General features: G+C 45.6%; 1 protein-coding gene across 4 annotated transcripts in view; it reads left to right on the plus strand.

Annotated features, from left to right (window-relative positions):
- The window catches only part of NBR1 (NBR1 autophagy cargo receptor), a 41,531-nt gene that overhangs the window by 16,287 nt on the left and 3,406 nt on the right, over nucleotides 1-21,838 (plus strand). For 2 of the 4 annotated variants that reach the window (XM_026448626.2, XM_026448628.2), the window contains 14 exons: nucleotides 2,615-2,692; nucleotides 3,161-3,375; nucleotides 4,532-4,699; nucleotides 5,296-5,505; nucleotides 7,019-7,178; nucleotides 7,273-7,563; nucleotides 8,302-8,451; nucleotides 8,920-8,995; nucleotides 9,979-10,089; nucleotides 10,342-10,506; nucleotides 13,564-14,005; nucleotides 15,101-15,195; nucleotides 16,035-16,092; nucleotides 17,057-17,162. In XM_026448626.2, coding sequence (XP_026304411.1) covers nucleotides 2,615-2,692; nucleotides 3,161-3,375; nucleotides 4,532-4,699; nucleotides 5,296-5,505; nucleotides 7,019-7,178; nucleotides 7,273-7,563; nucleotides 8,302-8,451; nucleotides 8,920-8,995; nucleotides 9,979-10,089; nucleotides 10,342-10,506; nucleotides 13,564-14,005; nucleotides 15,101-15,195; nucleotides 16,035-16,092; nucleotides 17,057-17,162 — 2,325 coding nt within the window. The remainder of the gene's footprint in view (nucleotides 1-2,614; nucleotides 2,693-3,160; nucleotides 3,376-4,531; nucleotides 4,700-5,295; nucleotides 5,506-7,018; nucleotides 7,179-7,272; nucleotides 7,564-8,301; nucleotides 8,452-8,919; nucleotides 8,996-9,978; nucleotides 10,090-10,341; nucleotides 10,507-13,563; nucleotides 14,006-15,100; nucleotides 15,196-16,034; nucleotides 16,093-17,056; nucleotides 17,163-21,838) is intronic. The other 2 variants (XM_026448629.2, XM_026448627.2) reach the window with 2 other exon arrangements.

Below are 21,838 nucleotides of genomic sequence, written 5' to 3' on the forward strand. Positions count from 1 at the left end.
GACCCAGGAACCTCGTCCGAGAACGCCGGAGCGAACTTCCTCGGCCCCTCCTCGTACGCGGGACCAGGAACCTCCTCCGAGAACGCTGGTGCGAACTTCCTTGGCCCCCTGCTCCTGTGCCGACCTAGGAACCTCGTCCTAGAACGCCGGAGCGACTTCGTCGGCCTCCACCACTGGAGACCGGTGAACCTCGCTCCTCCCTCACATTGGCTTGTAAATAAAGGTTTTTTTTTACCTTGCCTACTTGCCTTTTCTCTGGCATTTGCTCTGGGGGTCGCATTAAAGCAAATCAGTGTTCTCGTTGTTCAACTCCCACTTATGAATGAGAACATGCTGTGTTTGGTTTTCTGTTCCTGAGTTAGTTTGCTGAGAATGATGGTTTCCAGCTTCATGTGTGTCCCTGCAAAAGAGATGAACTCATCCTTTTTTATGGCTGCATAGTATCCCACAGTGTATATGTGCCTCCTTGTCTTTATCCAGTCTATCATTAATAGGCATTTGGGTTGGTTCCACGTCTTTGCTATTGTGAACAGTGCTGCAGTAAACATATGTTTGCATGTGTCTTTATAGCAGAATGATTTTTTTGTTTGTTTTTTTGAGACGGAGTCTTGCTCTATCGCCCAGGCTGGAGTGCAGTGGCCGGATCTTAGCTCACTGCAAGCTTCGCCTCCCGGGTTCAGGCCATTCTCCTGCCTCAGCCTCCCGAGTAGCTGGGATTACAGGCGCCCGCCACCTCGCCTGGCTAGTTTTTTTTTTTTTTTTGTATTTTTTATTGTATTTTTTAGTAGAGACGGGGTTTCACTGTGTTAGCCAGGATGGTCTTGATCTCCTGACCTCGTGATCCGCCTGTCTCTTCCTCCCAAAGTGCTGGGATTACAGGCTTGAGCCACCGCACCCGGGGTTCTGTTTTTTTTTTTTTGAGACGGAGTCTTGCTCTGCCGCCCAGGCTGGAGTGCAGTGGCTGGATCTCAGCTCACTGCAAGCTCCGCCTCCCAGGTTTATGCCATTCTCCTGCCTCAGCCTCCCGAGTAGCTGGGACTGCAGGCGCCCGCCACCTCGCCTGGCTAGTTTTTTTTTTTGTATTTTTTAGTAGAGACAGAGTTTCACTGGGTTAGCCAGGATGGTCTCGATCTCCTGACCTCATGATCCTCCCGTCTCGGCCTCCCAAAGTGCTGGGATTACAGGCTTGAGCCACCGCGCCCGGCCAGCAGAATGATTTTTAACGCTTTGGGTATATACCCACTAATTGGATTGCTGGGTCAAATGGTATTTCTGGTTCTGGATCCTTGAGGAATCGCCACACTGTCTTCAACAATGGTTGAAATAATTTACACCCCCACCAACAGTGTAAAAGCATTTTGTTTCTCCACATCCTCTCCAACATATATTGTTTCCTTTTTTTTTTTTTTTCTTTTTTTTTGAGTCAGAGTCTTGAACTGTCGGCCCTGGCTGGAGTGCAATGGTGCGATCTCGGCTCACTGCACCCTCCACCTCCCGGGTTCACGCGATTCTCCTGCCTCAGCCTCCTGAGTTGCTGGGATTACAGGAGCACACCACCACACCTGGCGAATTTTTTGTATTTTTAGTAGTGACAGGGTTTCAGTATGTTGGTCAGACTGGTCTTGAACTCCTGACCTTGTGATCCACCCTCCTCAGCCTCCCAAAGTGCTGGGATTACAGGTGTGAGCCACCATGCCCAGCCTTGTTTCCTGACTTTTTAATGATTGCCATTCTAACTGGCGTGAGATGATATCTCATTGCATTTCTCTAATGACCAGTGATGATGAGCTTTTTTTCGTAGGTTTGTTGGCCGCATAAATGTCTTTTGAGAAGTGTCTGTTCAAAAAAAGTGGTCCTTTACCCACTTTTTGATGGGGTCATTTTTTTCCTGTAAATTTGTTTAAGTTCCTTATAGATGCTGGATATTAGCCCTCTGTCAGATGGATAGATTATACAAATTTTCTCCCGTTCTGTAGGTTGCCTGTTCACTCTGATGGTAGTTTCTTTTGCTGTGCAGAAGCTCTTGAGTTTAATTAGATCCCATTTGTCAATTTTGGCTTTTGTTGTCATTGCTTTTGGTGTTTTAGTCATGAAGTCTTTGCCCCTGCCTATGTCCTGAATGGTATTGCCTAGGTTTTCTTCTAGGGTTTTTATGGTTTTAGATCTTATGTTTAAGTCTTTAATCTATCTTGAGTTAATTTTTGTATAAGGTGTAAGGAAGGAGTTCAGTTTCATTTTTCTGCATATGGCTAGCCAGTTTTCCCAACACCATTTATTAAATAGGGAATCCTTTCCCCATTGCCTGTTTCAGTCTATCCAATTTCTAGATTTATTTCTCGTTGTCTTTGTTGTAAGATTTGCATATTTATCAGAGATTTGGGAATTATTGTGTTCCTCTCTATCTCTGACTTTTGAAACTTGTAATAGTTTACTACTGTAGAAGGGGAGCAGGCTGGAGACTTTGTTATCCTTTAGTACGCCTTCATACTGTGACTTTTTAAAAAATTATATACTTGTATGATTTCACAAAAGAAACCTCAAAATAATACACTCGGGAAAAGTATTTTAAATAGAAAAAGTAACCTTTAACATCTCGGCTTGTGTTTTCTCCCAGTCGTTTCCACTTGCTCCATGTGACACAGACCAGCCTCAAGACAAGCCCCCAGACTGGTTCACAAGCTACCTGGAGACAGTGAGTGTTCTCCCCCGCTTGGGTTTTAACTGCGGTGTTGGCACAGGTGGAATGTGGAAGAAATAGAAAACTGAACCCAGATGGCTGCTGCCTCTGGTACACGTGAAGAGTGGTAGCTTATAATTTCCAAACTTAGAATGGTTCCGGTCGAGAAAGCTCTAACCTTTGCAGTGAAGTGCCAGAAAAAGAGGGAGTCTAATTCTAAGCATGTAAGGGAGAGGGACAAATCTCTGCTTGAGAAAAAGTTAGAAATGTACTTAACAAAAGGATTTTTTGATATTTTCTTCGAAGCAGTTTGGCTCTAGAAGGAAAAGACCTTTTGCTATGTTTCTGTCTATTCAGTAGCAGTTGTTTATTGTGTTTTTGTGTTATACCAGAGACAGTTAGGTTTCAGATGTATTGATATCTTCACACTTTTTTCCAGTATTGGAACTGAGTTTTTTCCCCACCTTCTGCTCCATATTCTAGTTCAGAGAACAAGTGGTTAAAGAAACGGTTGAGAAGCTTGAACAGAAATTACATGAAAAGCTTGTCCTCCAGAACCCATCTTTGGGTTCTTGTCCCTCAGAAGTCTCAATGCCTGCTTCAGAGGAAACATTGTTTTTGCCAGAAAACCAGTTCAGCTGGCATATTGCTTGCAACAACTGCCAAAGAAGGATTGTTGGTGTCCGCTACCAGTGTAGGTAAGCAGTTGCTTGGGAGTAGCTAGCTAGTGATAGACCTTACAGCATTTACCTCCCTGGCTTTCTGTGTAGGTAAAGGGAAATTGATTGTGCCCTGTTTCTGAGCATTAGATGTCATAGCTGTGAGTTGGAAGCACAAGCTACTCTTCACCCACATGCTTTGTGGGTTGTGCTATTCAGATTGTTTTGTTCAAATGTGCATTTGGATTAGCAAAGCCAGGCAAAATTAGGTTCCCCTGAACACACAAAACTAGATCACTAAGGGTAGTTCCTCGGTCGATTATTCCAAATGCCTTTTTTTTTTTTTTTTTTTTGGAGACAGAGTCTTGCTCTGTCGCCTAGGCTGGAGTGCAGTGGCCGGATCTTGGCTCACTGCAAGCTCCGCCTCCCGGGTTTACGCCATTCTCCTGCCTCAGCCTCCTCAGTAGCTGGGACTACAGGCGCCCGCCACCTCGCCCGGCTAGTTTTTTTGTATTTTTTAGTAGAGATGGGGTTTCACCGGGTTAGCCAGGATGGTCTCGATCTCCTGACCTCGTGATCCGCCCGTCTCGGCCTCCCAAAGTGCTGGGATTACAGGCTTGAGCCACCACGCCCGGCCCAAATGCCTTTTTGTTTTCTTTTTTCTTTTTTTTTTTGGTGACAGCGTCTCTGTCACCCAGCCTGGAGTACAGGGTGCAATCACGGTTCACTGCAACCTCACCCTCCCACGCTCAGACAATCCTCCCACTTCAGCCTGCTAAGTAGCTGGGGCTGCAGACATGGGCCACCATTCCTGCCTCATATTTAAAAAATTTTTTTTTTAGAGATGGGGTCTCCCTATATTGCTCAGGCTGGTCTCAAACTCCTGGACTCAAATGATCCTCCTCTCCATGGCCTCCCAAAGTGCTGGGATTATAGACATGAGCCACTGTGCCTGGCCCCATATACTTTCACATCTTACCTTCCTCCCATAGATTTTCCTTTAAAATGGATATGGGTTAAGTGTTATTATCCTCATTTTATTAATGAGGAAAATTGAGGCATGGCATAGTCAGATGACATGCTCAGGTTACCAGCTAGTTGGTACTGGAGCAAACATAGAAGTATGGTCTTATATCTCCCTACCCCAGGTACTTCCTATTCTGCCGTTGTGTATTATGCCTTTCTTTACCCACAGCCTATGCCCATCCTACAATATCTGTGAAGATTGTGAAGCAGGGCCATATAGCCACGACACTAACCATGTCCTGCTGAAGTTGCGGAGACCTGTTGTGGGCTCCTCTGAACCATTCTCTCACTCAAAGTACTCTACTCCTCGTCTTCCTGCTGCTCTGGAACAAGTCAGGTAAAACCCTCTACATGGAGATGCTTATTCTCTGATTGACTTCTTGGTTCTGGTGACAAGGTGTGAATCACAAAACTGCAGATAGTCTACTTAGTTCTGCTCATTTTCAGTTGATGTGCAATAATGAAGACAGTTATCCAAAGTTAATGAAATACAAATAATAATTATAAAAAGAAATTAAGAAACTAAAATAGGCTGGGCACAATGGCCCATAACTGTTTTATCAGCAACTTGAGGGGCCAAGGTGGGAGGATCGCTTGAAGCCAAATATATGAGACCAGCCTGGGCAACATAGCAAGATCCCGCCTCTACAAAAAAAATTATTTAAATTAGCCAGGCATGGTGGTACATACCTATAGTTTCAGCTACTTGGGAGTCTGAGGTGAGCAGATTGCTTGAGCCCAGGAATATGAGGTGGAAGGGAGCCATGATTATACCACTGTACTCCAGCCTACATGACAGAGTGAGACCCTGATTCTGAAACAAAAAAAGGAATTAAAGTAGAAGCTGACACTGATGGAGATTGCAATTGGCTCCACGTAGCTTCAGAATTTATTTGTGACTTTCTTTTAAGACTTGCTTTTATTATCTCACAGGCTCCAGAAACAGGTTGATAAGAACTTTCTTAAAGCAGAAAAGCAAAGATTGCGAGCTGAGAAGAAACAACGTAAAGCAGAGGTCAAGGAACTTAAAAAGCAACTTAAACTCCATAGGAAAATTCACCTGTGGAATTCAATCCATGGACTCCAGAGCCCCAAGTCTCCTTTAGGCCGACCTGAGAGCTTGCTCCAGTCTAATACCCTGATGTAAGCCCAGGGCTGGGGTGGGAGCCAAAACTTTAGGCCCAGCTCTCTGAAACTGGAACTTCAACCAACTTCCGTCTGATTTATTGGTAGCCCATAACACCCAAATCCTTAAAAATTCCCACTATCTGGTCTTAGTTTTTTTGTTATTGGCTTTTTTGTTTGTTTTTGTTTTTTGAGACGGAGTCTCGCTCTGTTGCCCAGGCTGGAGTGCAGTGGCATGATCTTGGCTCACTGCAAGCTCTGCCTTCTGGATTCACGCCATTCTCCTGCCTCAGCCTCCCAAGTAGCTGGGAATACAAGCGCCCGCCACCACGCCTGGCTAATTTTTTGTATTTTTAGTAGAGACAGGGTTTCACCGTGTTAGCCAGGATGGTCTTGATCTCCTGACCTTGTGATCTGCCCGCCTTGGCCTCTCAAGGTGCTGGGATTACAGGCATGAGCCACTGCGCCTGGCTTTTTTTTTTGAGATGGAGTCTTGCTCTGTCACCCAGGCTGGAGTGCAGTGGTGTGATCTCGGCTCACTGCAATCTCCGCCTCCTGTGTTCAAGTGATTCTCCTGCCTCAGCCTCCTGAGTAGCTAGGAGTACAGGCGCATGCCACCATGCCTGGCTAATTTTTGTATTTTTTCAATAGAGACGGGGTTTCACCATGTTGGTCAGACTGTCCTCAAATTCCTGACCTCAGGATCCACCCACCTTGGCCTCCCAAAGTGCTGAGATTACAGGCGTGAGCCACTGTGCCTGGTCTGGTGTTAGTATTATTAAAGGGTGGTTTGGTAGTTTTTTTGTTTTTTTTTTTGAGACAGAGTCTCGGAGTCTCACACTGTCACCCAGACTGGAGGGCAGTGGCACAATCTCAGCTCACTGCAAGCTCCGCCTCCTGTGTTCACGCCATTCTCCTGCCTCAGCCTCCCGAGTAGCTGGGACTACAGGTGCCCGCCACCATGCCCAGCTAATTTTTTTGTATTTTTAGTAGAGACAGGGTTTCACCATGTTAGCCAGGATGGTCTCGATCTCCTGACATCGTGATCCACCCGCCTTGACCTCCCAAAGTGCTGGGATTACAGGCGTGAGCCACTGCGCCTGGCCACATTTGGTAGTTATTTTTGACACTTGTTTTGTTTCCTTCTTCAGAAAGATAGAAACCACTAAAGTTCAGAATGGTGGGGTCCCTCTCTTCATTGGAGGCAGTCTGGAATTGAAGCAAAAGGAACAAATGTTTTAAAAGCCTGACTCTCTAGGTGTTGTATTTATGGGCCCTTTTAATTACTCTTACCATGACTTTTTTAGCTCAGGAGTGAGACCTATCCTCTGTTTTGTTTTATTGTTTTAAGTTTGTCAGAAAATTTATTGTTTATGATATGTGGTCCTATACTAATAATATTAGTATTATTTTTAAGGCAAATGGGTTAGTACATTTTCAAGAGTCACAGCCAGACTCTCAAGCCAGTGTGAGATATTCAGAAGACTTCACACCCAACAGCAAGTGACTAAGCATCTGAATTTCTGTTCAGGCTCCCTTTGCAGCCCTGTACCCCCGTTATGCCAATGCTCAGTGCAGCATTTGTGGATGAGAATTTGCCTGATGGGACTCACCTTCAGCCAGGAACCAAGTTTATCAAACACTGGAGGATGAAGAATACAGGAAATGTGAAGTGGAGTGCAGACACAAAGGTAATTTTTCCCACAAAATGTGAAGATGAGGTGATTTGAAGTGGCAGAGTGCTCAGCTGACAAGCTTGCTTTCTCTTCTTACTGTTCTTTTCAGCTCAAGTTCATGTGGGGAAACCTGACTTTGGCTTCCACAGAAAAGAAGGATGTTTTGGTTCCTTGCCTCAAGGCCGGCCATGTGGGAGTTGTATCTGTGGAGTTCATTGCCCCAGCCTTGGAGGGAACGTATACTTCCCATTGGCGTCTTTCTCACAAAGGCCAGCAATTTGGGCCTCGAGTCTGGTGCAGTATCATAGTGGATCCTTTCCCCTCTGAAGAGAGCTCTGATAACATTGAAAAGGGCATGATCAGCTCAAGCAAAGCTGATGATCTCACCTGCCAGCAAGAGGTGAGCATTGACTGACAGGCTTTGGCCCAGTATCCAAATCATAGTTAGAAAGGACATGGCTAAAACTAAAAGAACCCACCCATAGCTAGTTGTTTTCCAGAAACCTTGAAAGGTTAGCATCTCCCCCCGCCCCCAACACATTTCTGCGCTGATATTTGGCCTCTTCCTTAGGGTATTTGTTTTAGTGTCTTTGTTTTAGTGTCTTTAGGGTCTTGCCGCAGGCAGTCCCTGAATACTTTTGTACCTCTTTGTAATGTTACATGGTCAGCCTGTTGGCTGCACAAGGGAAGAAGGGGCACCTGGCCTGGCCTGGCCTATGGAACTGCTGAACTGATAGCTTTTCTCCTTAATATCCATCTCTCCTGAAATACTGTGTGTATGTTTCCTAAATACTAATGAAGTCTTGCCTTGGTTGCTACTTAGTGCATAGTTTTTAAATGCAATTTCTCTGTATTAGTGGGGCAGAGTGTTTACTGCTTAAAGTTACCCAATGTTAATTTTCTGGTTTTGACTATTATAGTTAATGTAAGTTGTCGTCATTAGGGGAAGCTGGGTGAATGTGAATTCTCTCTGCTGTTTTTACAGCTTTTCTATAACTGTAAAAATACATCAAAAACATTTTTTAAGTTTTTTAAAATATAGAGGTATAGCAGCGTTTTTATTTTTGGGGGCATTGTCAGCCTGCCTCTTCAGTTCTGTCGAAGGCCTAAAATTTGTCTCAATGGTTTGTCTCTATAGGAAGCTTTTCTTCTGGCTAAAGAAGAAAGACAGCTTGGTGAAGTGACTGAGCAGACAGAAGGGACAGCAGCCTGCATCCCACAGAAGGCAAAAAATGTTGGCAGTGAGAGGGAGCTCTACATCCCATCTGTGGATCTTCTGACTGCCCAGGTGGAAGATTCAGCACTTTGAAGGGCAAGGGACAGAGGGAGAGAGCACAGGAGAGAAGGTGGTAGAGCCATAGGTGGTAATCAGGAAATCAGAGATATGCCCACTTTGATCTAGTCCGGTGTATTTAATGGGAAGGAGATCACCCATGGAAGCAAATTTGTAAACTAGATGTTTCCTCTTTGAATTGGGAACTCAATCCTGTACTTCCCCACAAACTCCCTTTAGTGGCCTCTTCACTTTGGCCTAGCTGATTCTCCTTCTTACCTGCTGCATTTTCTCTTTCCTGCCATTCGGTTATTTCAACATCTAATTCCTATTTAACTCTTGTTTTTTTCGCTTGTCTGGAGACAGGTATGAATTTGAACAGAGTTGAATACAAGACGATGTGGAAATGGTCTACAGATCCCATCAAGACGTGGCTCCAGCATGCACTCCAAACAGCCTAACATTGTCTGTCTTTTTTTATAGGACCTGCTGTCCTTTGAGCTGTTGGATATAAACATTGTTCAAGAGTTGGAGAGAGTGCCCCATAACACCCCTGTGGGTAAGAATGTCACTCATTTCATCTTGTTCATCTTACTAATAGGCACACAAGTACCACAGCCTAGACGCTGGTAGTGTTTTATTCTGAGGAAATGGCAAGGAATTCTCCCTCAGTAGGACAGTAAAGCAGCAATCATGGATCCGTTTTCCTTCTTTCCTGTCCTTTCTCAAAAGCAACAATATGCTGGGCATGGTGGCTGGTGTCTCTAATCCTAGCTCTTTGGGAGGCCAAGGCGGGAGGATCACTTGAGGCCAGGGTTTGAGACCAGCCTGGGCAACATGGTGAAACCCCCATCTCTACAAAAATTACTTTTAAAAATTAGTTGGGCATGACCAGGCACGGTGGCTCACGCCTGTAATCCCAGCACTTTGGGAGGCCAAGGCGGGTGGATCACAAGGTCAGAAGTTCAAGACCAGCCTGGCCGAGATAGTGAAACCCCATCTCTACTAAAAATACAAAAATTAGCCGGGCATGGTGGCAGGTGCCTGTAATCCCAGCTACTCGGGAGGCTGAGGCAGAGAGTTGCGTGAACCCAGGAGGCAGAGGTTGCAGTGAGCCGAGATCTTGCCATTGCATTCTAGCCTGGGTGACAGAGCAAGACTCCATCTCAAAAAAAAAAAAAAGAAGCAATAATACAAGTTCGTGCAAGGCTTTTCCACTATAAAGGAATCCTCTTCTCTTTTTTTCTCTAGACATTTTGTCCTTTTGTTCCTTTATATTCATGGTTTTGTATCTTGGCCACAGCTTTCCAGGCTAAATAACTGTGATTCTTCCTGCACTGATTGATCTGAGATATTTTGCATACTTATTGGTCTGAAGAAATTTTTTGTAACAGACTTCAAAGCATATCTTGAAGTTCAAAGCATATCTTTATTTTAGTTCTGCAGGAGGCAAAAAGCCTGCTAAGTGCTACTTCTGGACACTGACTATTGATGATCTGGTGCTTTCTCTTGACTGATGGTTCTCCTCTCTTCATTCTCCAGATATGACTCCCTGCATGTCTCCTCTGCCACATGACAGTCCTTTAATAGAGAAGCCAGGCTTGGGGCAGATAGAGGAAGAGAGTGAAGGGACAGGATTTAAAGCACTTCCTGGTAAGGGATTAAATGTTTGTAAAGTATTTGCATCCTTCCTTTCCATACCATACTCTATTTTACAGCTATCCCCTACTGACCTTACTTAGCATGTAAATGGGCTTGCTTTCTATAGCATCTCATGTTTTGCCTCACCTTCATGTGGCACAGATAGCAGCTATTCCTTGGTTTAGTTTTAGTATGGGTAATGACTGGTGAACATTCCTCAGCACTTTAAACACTAACTGCAGACAAGGTTCATATGTCTTTCAGATTCTACAGTGTCAGTAAAGAGAAAGACTCAGAACATTGCTTCTGTGGAGGAAGCAGAAGAAGACCTGAGTGGGACCCAGTTTGTGTGTGAGACAGTAATCCGATCCCTTACCTTGGATGCTGCCCCAGACCACAACCCTCCTTGCAGACAGAAATCCTTGCAGAGTGAGTGTCCTTGCATTTCCCCCACCTAGCAGGGTGACACCTGAATCGTGACTGCCAGACTTGATGAGTTAGATGTGCTCTTCTTCACTGAGAGTGAAAGGAGAGTGAATCTTTGTTAGAAATTCTGATCTTGTTTGTGTCTTTAGACTCTACATATGCTACCTGACTGTTCTAATTAGAGCATCAGGAGCAAAGAAGCCACCATACTCCTTTCTCCATCTTCTCGGGCAGAATTACAGCTGCACTCCACAGTGGAATAGCAGCCAGTTGTGCTGCCTGGATTCTGCAGTAAGGAATCTTCCTGTAATTTGACAGAGCTCCTTAGCAAAGACCCCTCTGGGTAGCTGAGTTGTCTGCTTTCTCCAAGGACAGCAGTCCCAGAAACAGTGGATAGAAACAGGAGTACCAGACAAAGTTTCTTAAGGTTAAATTCTGCTGTAATAAATGCTTTTATAGGCCGGGCGTGGTGGATCACGCTTGTAATCCCAGCACTTTTAGGAGGCTGAGGTGGGTGGATCACCTGAGGTTGGGAGTTCGAGACCAGCCTGACCAACATGGAGAAACCCCATCTCTACTAAAAATACAAAAAATTAGCCGGGGCCGGGCGCGGTGGCTCACGCCTGTAATCCCAGCACTTTGGGAGGCTGAGACGGGCGGATCACGAGGTCAGGAGATCGAGACCATCCTGGCTAACACAGTGAAACCCCATCTTAACTAAAATACAAAAAAATTAGCCGGGCGTGGTGGCGGGCGCCTGTAGTCCCAGCTACTCTGGAGGCTGAGGCAGAATGGTGTGAACCCAGGAGGCGGAGCTTGCAGTAAGCCAAGATCATGCCACTGCACTCCAGTCTGGGCGACAGGTCTCAAAAAAACAAAAACAAACAAACAAAAAAGCCGGGCGTGGTGGCTGCATGCCAGGGATTACATGCCTGTAATCCCAGGTAATCGGGAGGCTGAGGCAGGAGAATCACTTTAACCTGGGAGGCAAAGGCTGTGGTTAGCTGAGATTGCGCAGTTGTACTCCAGCCTGGGCAACAAGAGCGAAACTCCATCTCAGAAAAAAGAAAAAGGAATAAATACCTTTATAACAGAAACTTCTAGGTATCAAATAGAACCAATAGCATATATTTTAAGAAGTATCCAAAAATTCAAATATACTGTGTCAAAATAATATTGGAGAATCTCTATCTATTATAATGAAATTTGACCTATATCTTTAAATATTACCTTACTTTTGTTTAAAATACACATGTAAGGCCAGGCGCAGTGGCTCACGCCTGTAATCCCAGCACTTTGGGAGGCTGAGTTGGGCAGATCACGAGCTCAGGAGTTCAAGACCAGCCTGACCAACAGGGTGAAACCCCATCTCTACTAAAAATACAAAAATTAGCTGGGCGTGGTGGCATGTACCTGTGATCCAGCTACTCAAGAGGCTGAGGCAGGAGAATTGTTTGAACCCAGAAAGCAGAGGTTGCAGTGAACCGAGATTGCGCCACTACACTCCAGCCTGGGTGACAGAGCGAGACTCCATCTAAAAAAATAATAATAAGACAGTGGCTCATGCCTGTAATCCCAGCACTTTGGGAGACTGAGGTGGTTGGATCACAAGGTCCGGAGATCGAGACCATCCTGGCGAACACGGTGAAACCCCATCTCTACTAAAAATACAAAAAATAAGCCAGGCGTGGTGGCAGGTGCCTGTAGTCCCATCTAATCAGGAGGCTGAGGCAGGAGAATGGCATGAACACGGGAGGCAGAGCTTGCAGTGAACCAAGATCAAGCCATTGCACTTCAGCCTGGGCAACAGAGTGAGACTGTGTCTCAAATTCATCAGTCAATCAAGCAATCAATCAATCATGCATATCTTTATATATTTTCCACATGTGTGTACAAATACATAACAAAAAGGTCTGGAAAGACAATACCAAAATATCCACAGCTGTTATTCTGATAGGATTTATGGGTACTTTTTTTTTGAGATAAAGTCTTACTCTCACCCAGGCTGAAGTGCGGGTAGCAAGTTTATGGCTCATTGCAGCCACAACATCCTGGGCTCCCCCCACCTCAGTTTCCCAAGCAACTGGGACCACAGCCACATGCCACCACACTGAACTAAATTTTTTTTTTTGTAAAGATGGGATTTCGCCACGTTGCCCAGGCTGGTCCCGAACTCCTGAGCTCAAGCAGTCTGCCCACCTTGGCCTCCCCAGGTGCTGGAATTTTAGGCGTAAGCCACCACACCTGGCCTGGATAGCTTTTTTTTTTTTTTTTTTGAGACAGAGTCTCTCTGTCACCCAGGCTGGAGTGCAGCGTTGCAATCTCGGCTGACTACAACCTCCACCTTCCCAGGTTCACGCCATTCTCCTGCCTCAGCCGGCTGAGTAGCTGGGACTACAGGTGCCTGCCACCACACCCGGCTAATTTTTTTGTATTTTTAGTAGAGATGGGATTTCACCGTGTTAGCCAGGATGGCCTTGATCTTCCAACCTCGTGATCCGCCCACCTCGGCCTCCCAAAGTGCTGGGATTACAAGTGTGAGCCACCACGCCTGGCCCTGGGTAGCTTTTTTATACCCTTTCTTACCCCCTCAAACATGATTGGCCAGTTTTCTCCCATGATTACATCATCTTTGTAAAGAAGAGGAGGAGAATAGGCATATAATCCTGCAATACTCGTCTCCTAATTTTTTCTCTTTTTATAGCATTGTTAGTTAGTGTATCCATTTTGGTTTAAACTCTACCTCAGTGTATTAACCATCACATGAAAAGGAAAAGGGAAGGGATGGAGCTGCCTCCTTTTGTGATTCATAGAACTTTTTGGAAGCCTGGGTGTTTCTGCCTATCTTGTTTCTGTGAGCTTTGATTGTATTTTGTTTTGCATAGTCTTCAACCTTAGAATATGGTCATGGTTCCAGAACCAGCGCTTCTCGCTAGTTCTTCCCTCTCCTCTGGCTTTCATAATTCTATATCTCATGATCCACAAGGCTTTACCAAGTAAGGATAGTACTTAGGCCTGCTTTTAGCTTCCACCTTAAAATTGGTTGCTTTCATCCTTTAGTGAAATTTGCCTTGCCTAAAGAAGGACCACTTGGAGATGAGAGGGAGGAGATTGTCCATATCACTGAGGAAGAAGCTGTCATGGAGGAGGAGGAGGAAGAGGAAGAGGAGGAGGAGGAGGAGCTCAAAGATGAAGTTCAGAGTCAGTCCTCTGCTTCCTCAGAGGATTACATCATCATCCTGCCTGAGTGCTTTGATACCAGCCGCCCCCTGGGGGATTCCATGTACAGCTCTGCGCTCTCACAGCCAGGCCTGGAGCGAGGTGCTGAAGGCGAGCCTGGGGTTGAGGCTGGGCAGGAACCAGCTGAGGCTGGGGAGAGACTTCCTGGAGGGGAGAACCAGCCACAGGAGCACAGCATAAGTGACATCCTCACCACCTCACAGACTCTGGAAACAGTGCCCCTAATCCCAGAGGTAGTGGAGCTTCCACCGCCACTGCCCAGGTACCACTCACAGCCCCCTCAGCTGGGGTGTTCTTCAGAGGTGAAATAAAGAGTGAGAGGAACCGACCTGATCTCAAAAACCTGTTTTTTCCTCAGTATGGGAAGAGACTATTTTCCATAGTAAAGTCTGAATTTAGATGAATAAAGGTTGTATTTCCCAGTATTTGTGGATTCTGGATTTAAAGAAATATTTATTTTAGTTGGCCTTAAATTATCTGAGTATAGTCTGTCTGCTTATATTTTGATTACTGAGAGCTAGTTTTGTTTTTTGTTTGTTTTTTGTTGTTGTTGTTGTTTTTTTGAGACAGGGTCTCACTGTTGCCCAGACTGGAGTTCTGTGGCACAATCTTGGCTCACTGCCACCTCTGCCTCTGAGGCTCAAGCAATCCTCCCACCTCGGCCCCCTGAGTAGCTGGGACTATAGGCATGGGCCACGATACCCAGCTAATTTTTGTATTTATTGTAGAAGTGGGGTTTTGCCATGTGCCCAGGCTGGTCGTGAACTCCAGCCTCAAGCGATCCACCCGCCTGGGTCTCCCAAAATGCTGGGATTACAGATGTGAGCCACTATGCCTGGCTGAGAGCCAGTTTGTAAACACAAACATCCCTGGACCTTCTCTCCTTGTTTTATTGACTCTTTCAGTGAAGGCAGCAAAAACCACCTAAGCAGCCATAATTAGGAAGTTAAATCCATTATGGGAAAAAACACTAAAAAACCAAACAAATTATTTTCAATTCCCTGATGAATCTATCTGAATCATTCTTATCTCCTAATAGTAGGGAAAATGCTGGAGCCTTGCCTATAATGTAAACCATTCTCCCCAAAAGCTAGACATTTCCATTTATTGACACCACTTGATGTAGGTAGGGACATGAACAGACTGAAGCCAACATTTCTAGCTTGGCTGTGGCTAAAGAGGAAAACGGGGTACAATGTAGCCCTTATGACGGAACCCTAAATCCAGACATGTGATTTGGATCAGAAATGTGAAGCCTCTGTAGAGAATTTGGCACTGCTGTGCTGTGTTTACTATTTCTCCACTAATGTCATAAGTGTCTTTTCAATTTACTTTCCATATTGTGTCTTTCTGAAAGGAGCCCTCCTTGTGTACATCATCATGGTTCCCCAGGAGTGGATTTACCAGTTACCATATCAGAAGTTTCTTCAGTCCCTGATCAGATCAGAGGAGGTAATGATCAGTCTAAGCTTTTTCTCTTTTTGTCTGCTCCTGTCTAATGGAAACCAGGTATAAATAGCCTCTCTGTCTTCGTGATTCTTGGTGGTTTTTAGAAACTTGCCCTTCACAGGCCGAGCCTGGTGGCTCACACCTGTAATCCCAACACTTTGGGAGGCCAAGGCAGGCAGATCACAAGGTCAGGAGTTTGAGACCAGCCTGGCCAACATAGTGAAAACCTGTCTCTACTAAAAAAATAGCAAAAATTAGCTGGGCGTGGTTGCGGGTGCCTGTAATCCCCGCTACTTGGAGGCGGAGGTTGGAGTGAGCTGAGATCGCACCATTGCTCTAGCCCAGGCAACAATGTGAGATTCCATCAAAAAGAAAAAAGAAAAAACAACTTGCCCTTCACTCTCCATGATCCTCCTGCATACTCTAATTTCTATTCTGTGGCTGAATGTATTGTTAGACCTCATAGAGGTAGTGGAAAGAACACAGGCTTTGGTGCCAAACTAATCTAGGTTCCAGCTCCATCTCCATCTTTCCTGACTAGCAGTTCAGCAGGTTTCTAATGGCTGTGAGTCTATTTTCTTACTACAAAATATATCAGTGCGTTGGGATTATAGAGCTGATTTTTCTGATTCAATAAACACTCATCTTGCATTGCATTTCTGGACAGTTTCTCCTTATCACTTAAACTACCCTTGAAACTTCCCAAATACTTAAAAAAAAAAAAAAAAAGGCCTTCAAACACTGATCACATTGCCACCTGCCTCAATAATAGCCTTGCTTGAGTTAGGAAACACTAGGTGCTTATGGATGCTGCATCTAACCAACAGCTCTTTTGCTTTTAGAGCCCAGAGGCTCATCAGGACTTGTAAACAGCAGACAGAAGAGCTATGACCACTCAAGGTAACAACCTTGTACAGTCTCTTTCAGAAGCAGGTGGATATCCTAGCATTCCTTCTGCTTAAAAGAGCCTCTTACAGCATATACCCATCTTCAGAGGGCAGAGAAGGGGAACCCTCGTTCCTTCTTGTTCTTATTTCTTCTTAAGCCTTTGAGCAACACTGAACAAAGGGCTAAAGCTGATGTTTAAGAGTGTTCTATTTGAGAGGCCGAGGCAGGTGGATTATGAGGTCAGGAGTTCGAGATCAGCCTGGCCAACATAGCGAAACCCTATCTCTACTAAAAATACAAAAACTAGCCAGGCATGGTGGCGGGCGCCTGTAATTCCAGCTACTCGGGAAGCTGAGACGGGAGAATTGCTTGAACCCAGGAGGCAGCGGTTGCACTGAGCTTAGATCATGCCATTGCATTCCAGCCTGGCCGACAAGTGAAATGCCATCTGAAAAAAAAAAAAAGAATGTTTTATGTTCCAAACAAGAAAGCAATGTCCCCAAATTATCTCACCCTTAGCACCAGGGAAAAGGTAGAAAGGTTAAGCCCAGTATACATCTAAATAATTTTTTCTTGGACCTACCTGGTTCTCTGTTCCCACTCATACTAGGCCGGTGTCCAGAAAATCACATTTCCTTTGCAAGGTGTTTTCTCTGAGAGAATAACTGAGCAAACTATTGATAATCCTGGTGTGTCCTCAATCACATTAATTTTCAGCTAGGAGTGAGAGCCGTCATGGTTACCAGAGTGGTGCATTTCCTGCAGTGCCCATATCTTGCACCAGTAGAGCTGGGCCCTTCATCAAACCATGCTCTGTAGCTATAAAGCTGATATAAAAGCAATCGTGTTCTCTTTTTACATCTGATTTTTCTCTCAAGGAAATCTTATTTTCTTTCAAGGATTAGAGCCCAGATTATCTTGTAAAAAGGTAATGATTTGTGTTTCTTTGGGGAGATAATTTGGTTTTCTTCTACAGGCACCATCATGGGAGCAGCATTGCTGGAGGACTGGTGAAGGGGGCTTTGTCTGTTGCTGCCTCTGCATACAAGGCCCTGTTTGCTGGGCCACCCGTCACTGCACAGGTCAGTGTGTGTGTGTTTTATTTTCCTGAATCTCAACTCCATGTCACCAGTGAAAGTGGTGGCATCTGTCTGGGTTGAAGAGTAACATGGCATTGTGGAAAGGGCATAGGCTTTAGATTTAGTCTTTGATTAACACACAACACAACTCTGCCACTTTCTTTTTTTTTTTTTTGAGACGGGGTCTTGCTCTGTTGCCCAGGCTGGAGTGCAGTGGTGCAATCTCAGCTTACTGTAAGCTCCACCTCCTGGTTCACACCATTCTCCTGCCTCAGCCTCCCAAGTAGCTGGGACTACAGGTGCCTGCCACCACACCCGGCTAATTTTTTTGTATTTTTTAGTAGAGACAGTGTTTCACTGTGTTAGCCAGGATGGTCTCAATCTCCTGACCTCATGATCTGCCCGCCTCGGCCTCCCAAAGTGTTGGGATTACAGGCGTGAGCCACCACACCCGGCCAACTCTGCCACTTTCTAACTATATGACTTCAGCCAAGTTACTTATGGGAAGGAAAGAGAAGAATCTATTGTTGATGATCTATTAATATTTTCTTTTTTTTTTTTTTTTTTGAGACGGAGTCTTGCTCTGTCGCCCGGGCTGGAGTGCAGTGGCTGGATCTCACTCACTACAAGCTCCGCCTCCCGGGTTCACGCCATTCTCCTGCCTCAGCCTCCCGAGTAGCTGGGACTACAGACGCCCGCCACCTCGCCCGGCTAGTTTTTTTTGTATTTTTAGTAGAGATGGGGTTTCACCATGTTAGCCAGGATGGTCTCGATCTCCTGACCTTGTGATCCGCCCGTCTCAGCCTCCCAAAGTGCTGGGATTACAGGCTTGAGCCACTGCGCCCGGCTGATCTATTAATATTTTCTATAGAGAGAAGCTGTTCCAGGTGTTGGCACTATGGCATAAATAAAACACCAGTTCTTGGCCAGGTATGGTGGGTCTTACCTGTAATCCTAGCACTTTGGGAAGCCAAGGTGGAAGGATTGCTTGAGCCCAGGAGTTTGAGACCAGCTTGGCCAACATAGTGAGACCCCCATCTCTACAAAAAATTTAAAAATTAGATAAGTATGGCCAGGTGCGGTGGCTCATGCCTGTAATCCCAGCACTTTGGGAGGCTGAGGCGGGCAGATCACGAGGTCAGGAGATTGAGACCATCTTGGCCAACATGGTGAAACCCTGTCTCTACTAAAAATACAAAAATTAGCTGGGCATGGTGGCGTGTGCCTGTAATCCCAGCTACTCAGGAAGCTGAGGCAGGAGAATTGCTTGATCCAGGGAGTCAGAGCTTGCAGTGAGTTGAGATGGCGCCACAGCACTCCAGCCTGGCGACAGAGCGAGACTCCATCTCAAAAAAAGAAAAAAGTATGATGGCATGCACCTATAGTCCCAGTTACTTGGTAAACTAAGGTGGGAGGATCACTTGAGCCCAAGAGGTTGAGGCTGCCGTAGTGAGCCACGATGGAGCCACTGCACACCAGCTTGGGTGACAGAGGGAGACCCTATCTCAAAAAACAACAACAGGCCGGGCGCGGTGGCTCAAGCCTGTAATCCCAGCACTTTGGGAGGCCGAGGCGGGCGGATCACCTGAGGTCAGGAGTTTGAGACCAGCCTGACCAACATGGTGAAACCCTGTCTCTACTAAAAATACAAAAATTAGCCAGACGCAGTGGCAGGCGCCTCTAATCCCAGCTACTCAGAAGGCTAAGGCAGGAGAATCACTTGAACCCAGGAGGCGGAGGTTGCGGTGAGCCAAGATTGTGCCATTGCACTCCAGCCTGGGGGACCAGAGTGAGACTCCGTCTCAAAAACAACAACAACAACAACAAAAAAGACTCTGAGTCTTGCCTAAAAACTATGGGAAACAAGTGAGGTGCATGGATACTTAAAGTACATAAAGATACTATGTTGGCCTGGCGCGGTGGCTGACGCCTGTAATCCCAGCACTTTTGGAAGGCTGAGGCGGGCGGATCACAAGGTCAGGAGATCGAGACCATCCTGGCCAACATGATGAAACTCCGTCTCTACTAAAAATACAAAAATTAGCCGGGCACGGTGATATGTGCCTGTAATCTCAGCTACTTGGGAGGCTGAGGCGGGAGAATCACTCGAACCCGGGAGGTGGAGGTTGCGGTGAGCCGAGATCGTGCCACTGCACTCCAGTCTGGGCAACAGAGCGAGACTCCATCTCAAAAAAAAAAAAAAAAGATACTATAAGATACTATGCCTGTGCTATCAGACAGATGAAACACTTCAGCCTGGTGTGCCCAAGTAAGGCTTTCTGGTAAATGATGCCTGAACTGAGTCCTGAATGACAGAGTAAATGTTCATCAGGAAAGAGGGAGAGAAAGATCATTATAGACAGTGTAGCCAGTAAAAAAGACTTGGAAATGTGAGCATGGAGTATGAATCTGGTCTGAGAAGAAGAGTAAGACGAAAAAAGACCAGCTGGGCTTGGTGGCTCACACCTGTAATCCCAGCAGGTTGGGAGGCCGAAGCGGGTGCATTATTTGCGTCCAGGAGTTCAAGACCAGCTTGGGCAACAGGGCAAAACCCTGTCTCTACTAAAACTATAAAAAATTAGCTGGGCATGGTGGTATATGCCTGTAGTCCCAGATACTCAAGAGGCCGAGGTGGGAGGATCATTCCAGCCCAGGAGGCAGAGGTTGTAGTGAGCTGAGATGCATCACTGAACTCCAGTATGGGCAACAGAGTGAGATCCTGTCTCAAAAAAAAAAAAAGGCCAGGTGTGGTGGCTCACACCTGTTATCCCAACACTTTGGGAGGCTGAGACAGGTGGATCATGAGGTCAGGAGTTTGAGACCAGCCTGACTCACATAGTGAAACCCTATCTCTACTAAAAATACAAAAATTAGCTGGGCGTGGTGACTTGCCTGTAATCCCAGCTACTCAGGAGGCTGAGACAGGAGAATCGCTTGAACCTGGGAGGCGGAGGTTGCAATGAGCCGAGATTGCGCCACTGCACTCCAGTCTGGGTGACAGAGCGAGACTCCGTCTCAAAAAAAATAAAAAAAGGAAATCCCTAAGAGAATCCACATGTCAGTGGAAAGGAAGGGTAGAAAAGATAATTAAGAGATGAAAATGGCATAACTTTGAGATGATGATTAAGTGGCTAAAAAGAAGTCAAGGATAGGCTAGGTACGGTGGCTCACATCTGTAATTTCAGCACTTTGGGAGGCCAAGGTGGGCAGATCACTTGAGCTCAGGAGTTCAAGACTAGCTTGGGCAACATAGTGAAACTCTATCTCTACAAAAAATACAAAAAAATTAGCCAGACTTGGTGGTGCACACCTGTAGTCCCAGCTACTTGGGGGACTTAGGTGGGAGAATAGCTTGAGCCCCAGAGGCAGAGGCTGCAGTGAGCTGAGATCATGCCATTGCACTCCAGCCTGGGCAACAAAGCCAGACACTATCTTGGGGCGGGGTGGGGGAAGTCAAGGATAAATCCCAAGTTTCTGGTTTAGTACCATTTATTAAGATAAGACATGCTGGGAAGGATGTATTTGAGCAGAAGAGAACTAGGTCAGTTTTGCTGGACAGTGTTGAGTTTGTGGCATATCCAGGTAAAGGTAAAAATATTCAGAGTGCAGCTGGATATATAGTTGTCCCTCAGTATCAATGGGGGTTGACTCCAGGACCCCCCATGGGATACTGAAATCCATAGATGCTTAAGTCCCTTATATAAAATAGTGTAGTATTTATATATAACCTAGGCATATTTTCTTGCTTACTTGTTTAGTTTTAGTTTTTTAGAGACAGGGTCTTGCTCTGTCATCCAGGCTGGAGTGCAGTAACTAGATCGTAGCTCACTGCAGCCTAGAACTCTTGGGTTCAAGCAATCCTCTCACCTCAGCCTCTTGAGTAGTAGGGACTACAGGTGGGAACCACCATTCCTGGCTAGTTTTTTAAAAATATTTTTGAAGAGATGGAGTTTCACTATGTTGCCCAGGGCAACTAACTCCTGGCCTCAAAACAATCCTCCCACTTCAGCCTCCCAAAGTACTGGGATGACAGGCTTGAGCCACTGCATCCAGCCCATCTCATATACTTCATCTCTACATTACTTACAATACCCAATACAATGTAAATGCTACGTAAATAGTTGTTATACTGTATTGTTTAGGGAATAATGACAAAAAAGTCTGTACGTGTTCCTTTTTTTCTCCCCAAGTATTTTCAGTTCTTAGTTGATTGATCCGTAGATGAGGAACCCACAGATATGGCAGGCCAACTGCATCCATCGAGATCACAGGGGAGGGATTTGGCCTGGTGATACAGGCTTGAGAGTCACTTGCCTACAGATTATAGCAGGAGCCATCTGATGGGATGAGGTGTTTCAGGAATAATGGGGAAAGCAAGAAGCAACCTTTAAGGATCAGGGAAAGGAATACTCTGAAAGAAAACTGGAAACTAGGGGGAAAATGAAGAGAGAGTTCTATGCTGGAACTTAGGGAAGGTTGTTTTAATAAGGAGGACATGGTCAACAGTGTTAGATGCTACAGAGAGATGCGAACCAGTGGTGAGGAATTTGAGAGTGGAAGTATGCCACACTTTCAAATAGCTAGGCTACAGCAGGCAGAAGCTAGGATACATAAGACAAGAGGAAACATTTTTAAAGTTGGGTGAGACTTTGGAGATGGGCAAGCCAGTAGTGAAAGAG

This window comes from Piliocolobus tephrosceles, chromosome 16, assembly GCF_002776525.5.
Source record: "Piliocolobus tephrosceles isolate RC106 chromosome 16, ASM277652v3, whole genome shotgun sequence".
In the NCBI taxonomy this organism is placed as follows: domain Eukaryota; kingdom Metazoa; phylum Chordata; class Mammalia; order Primates; family Cercopithecidae; genus Piliocolobus; species Piliocolobus tephrosceles.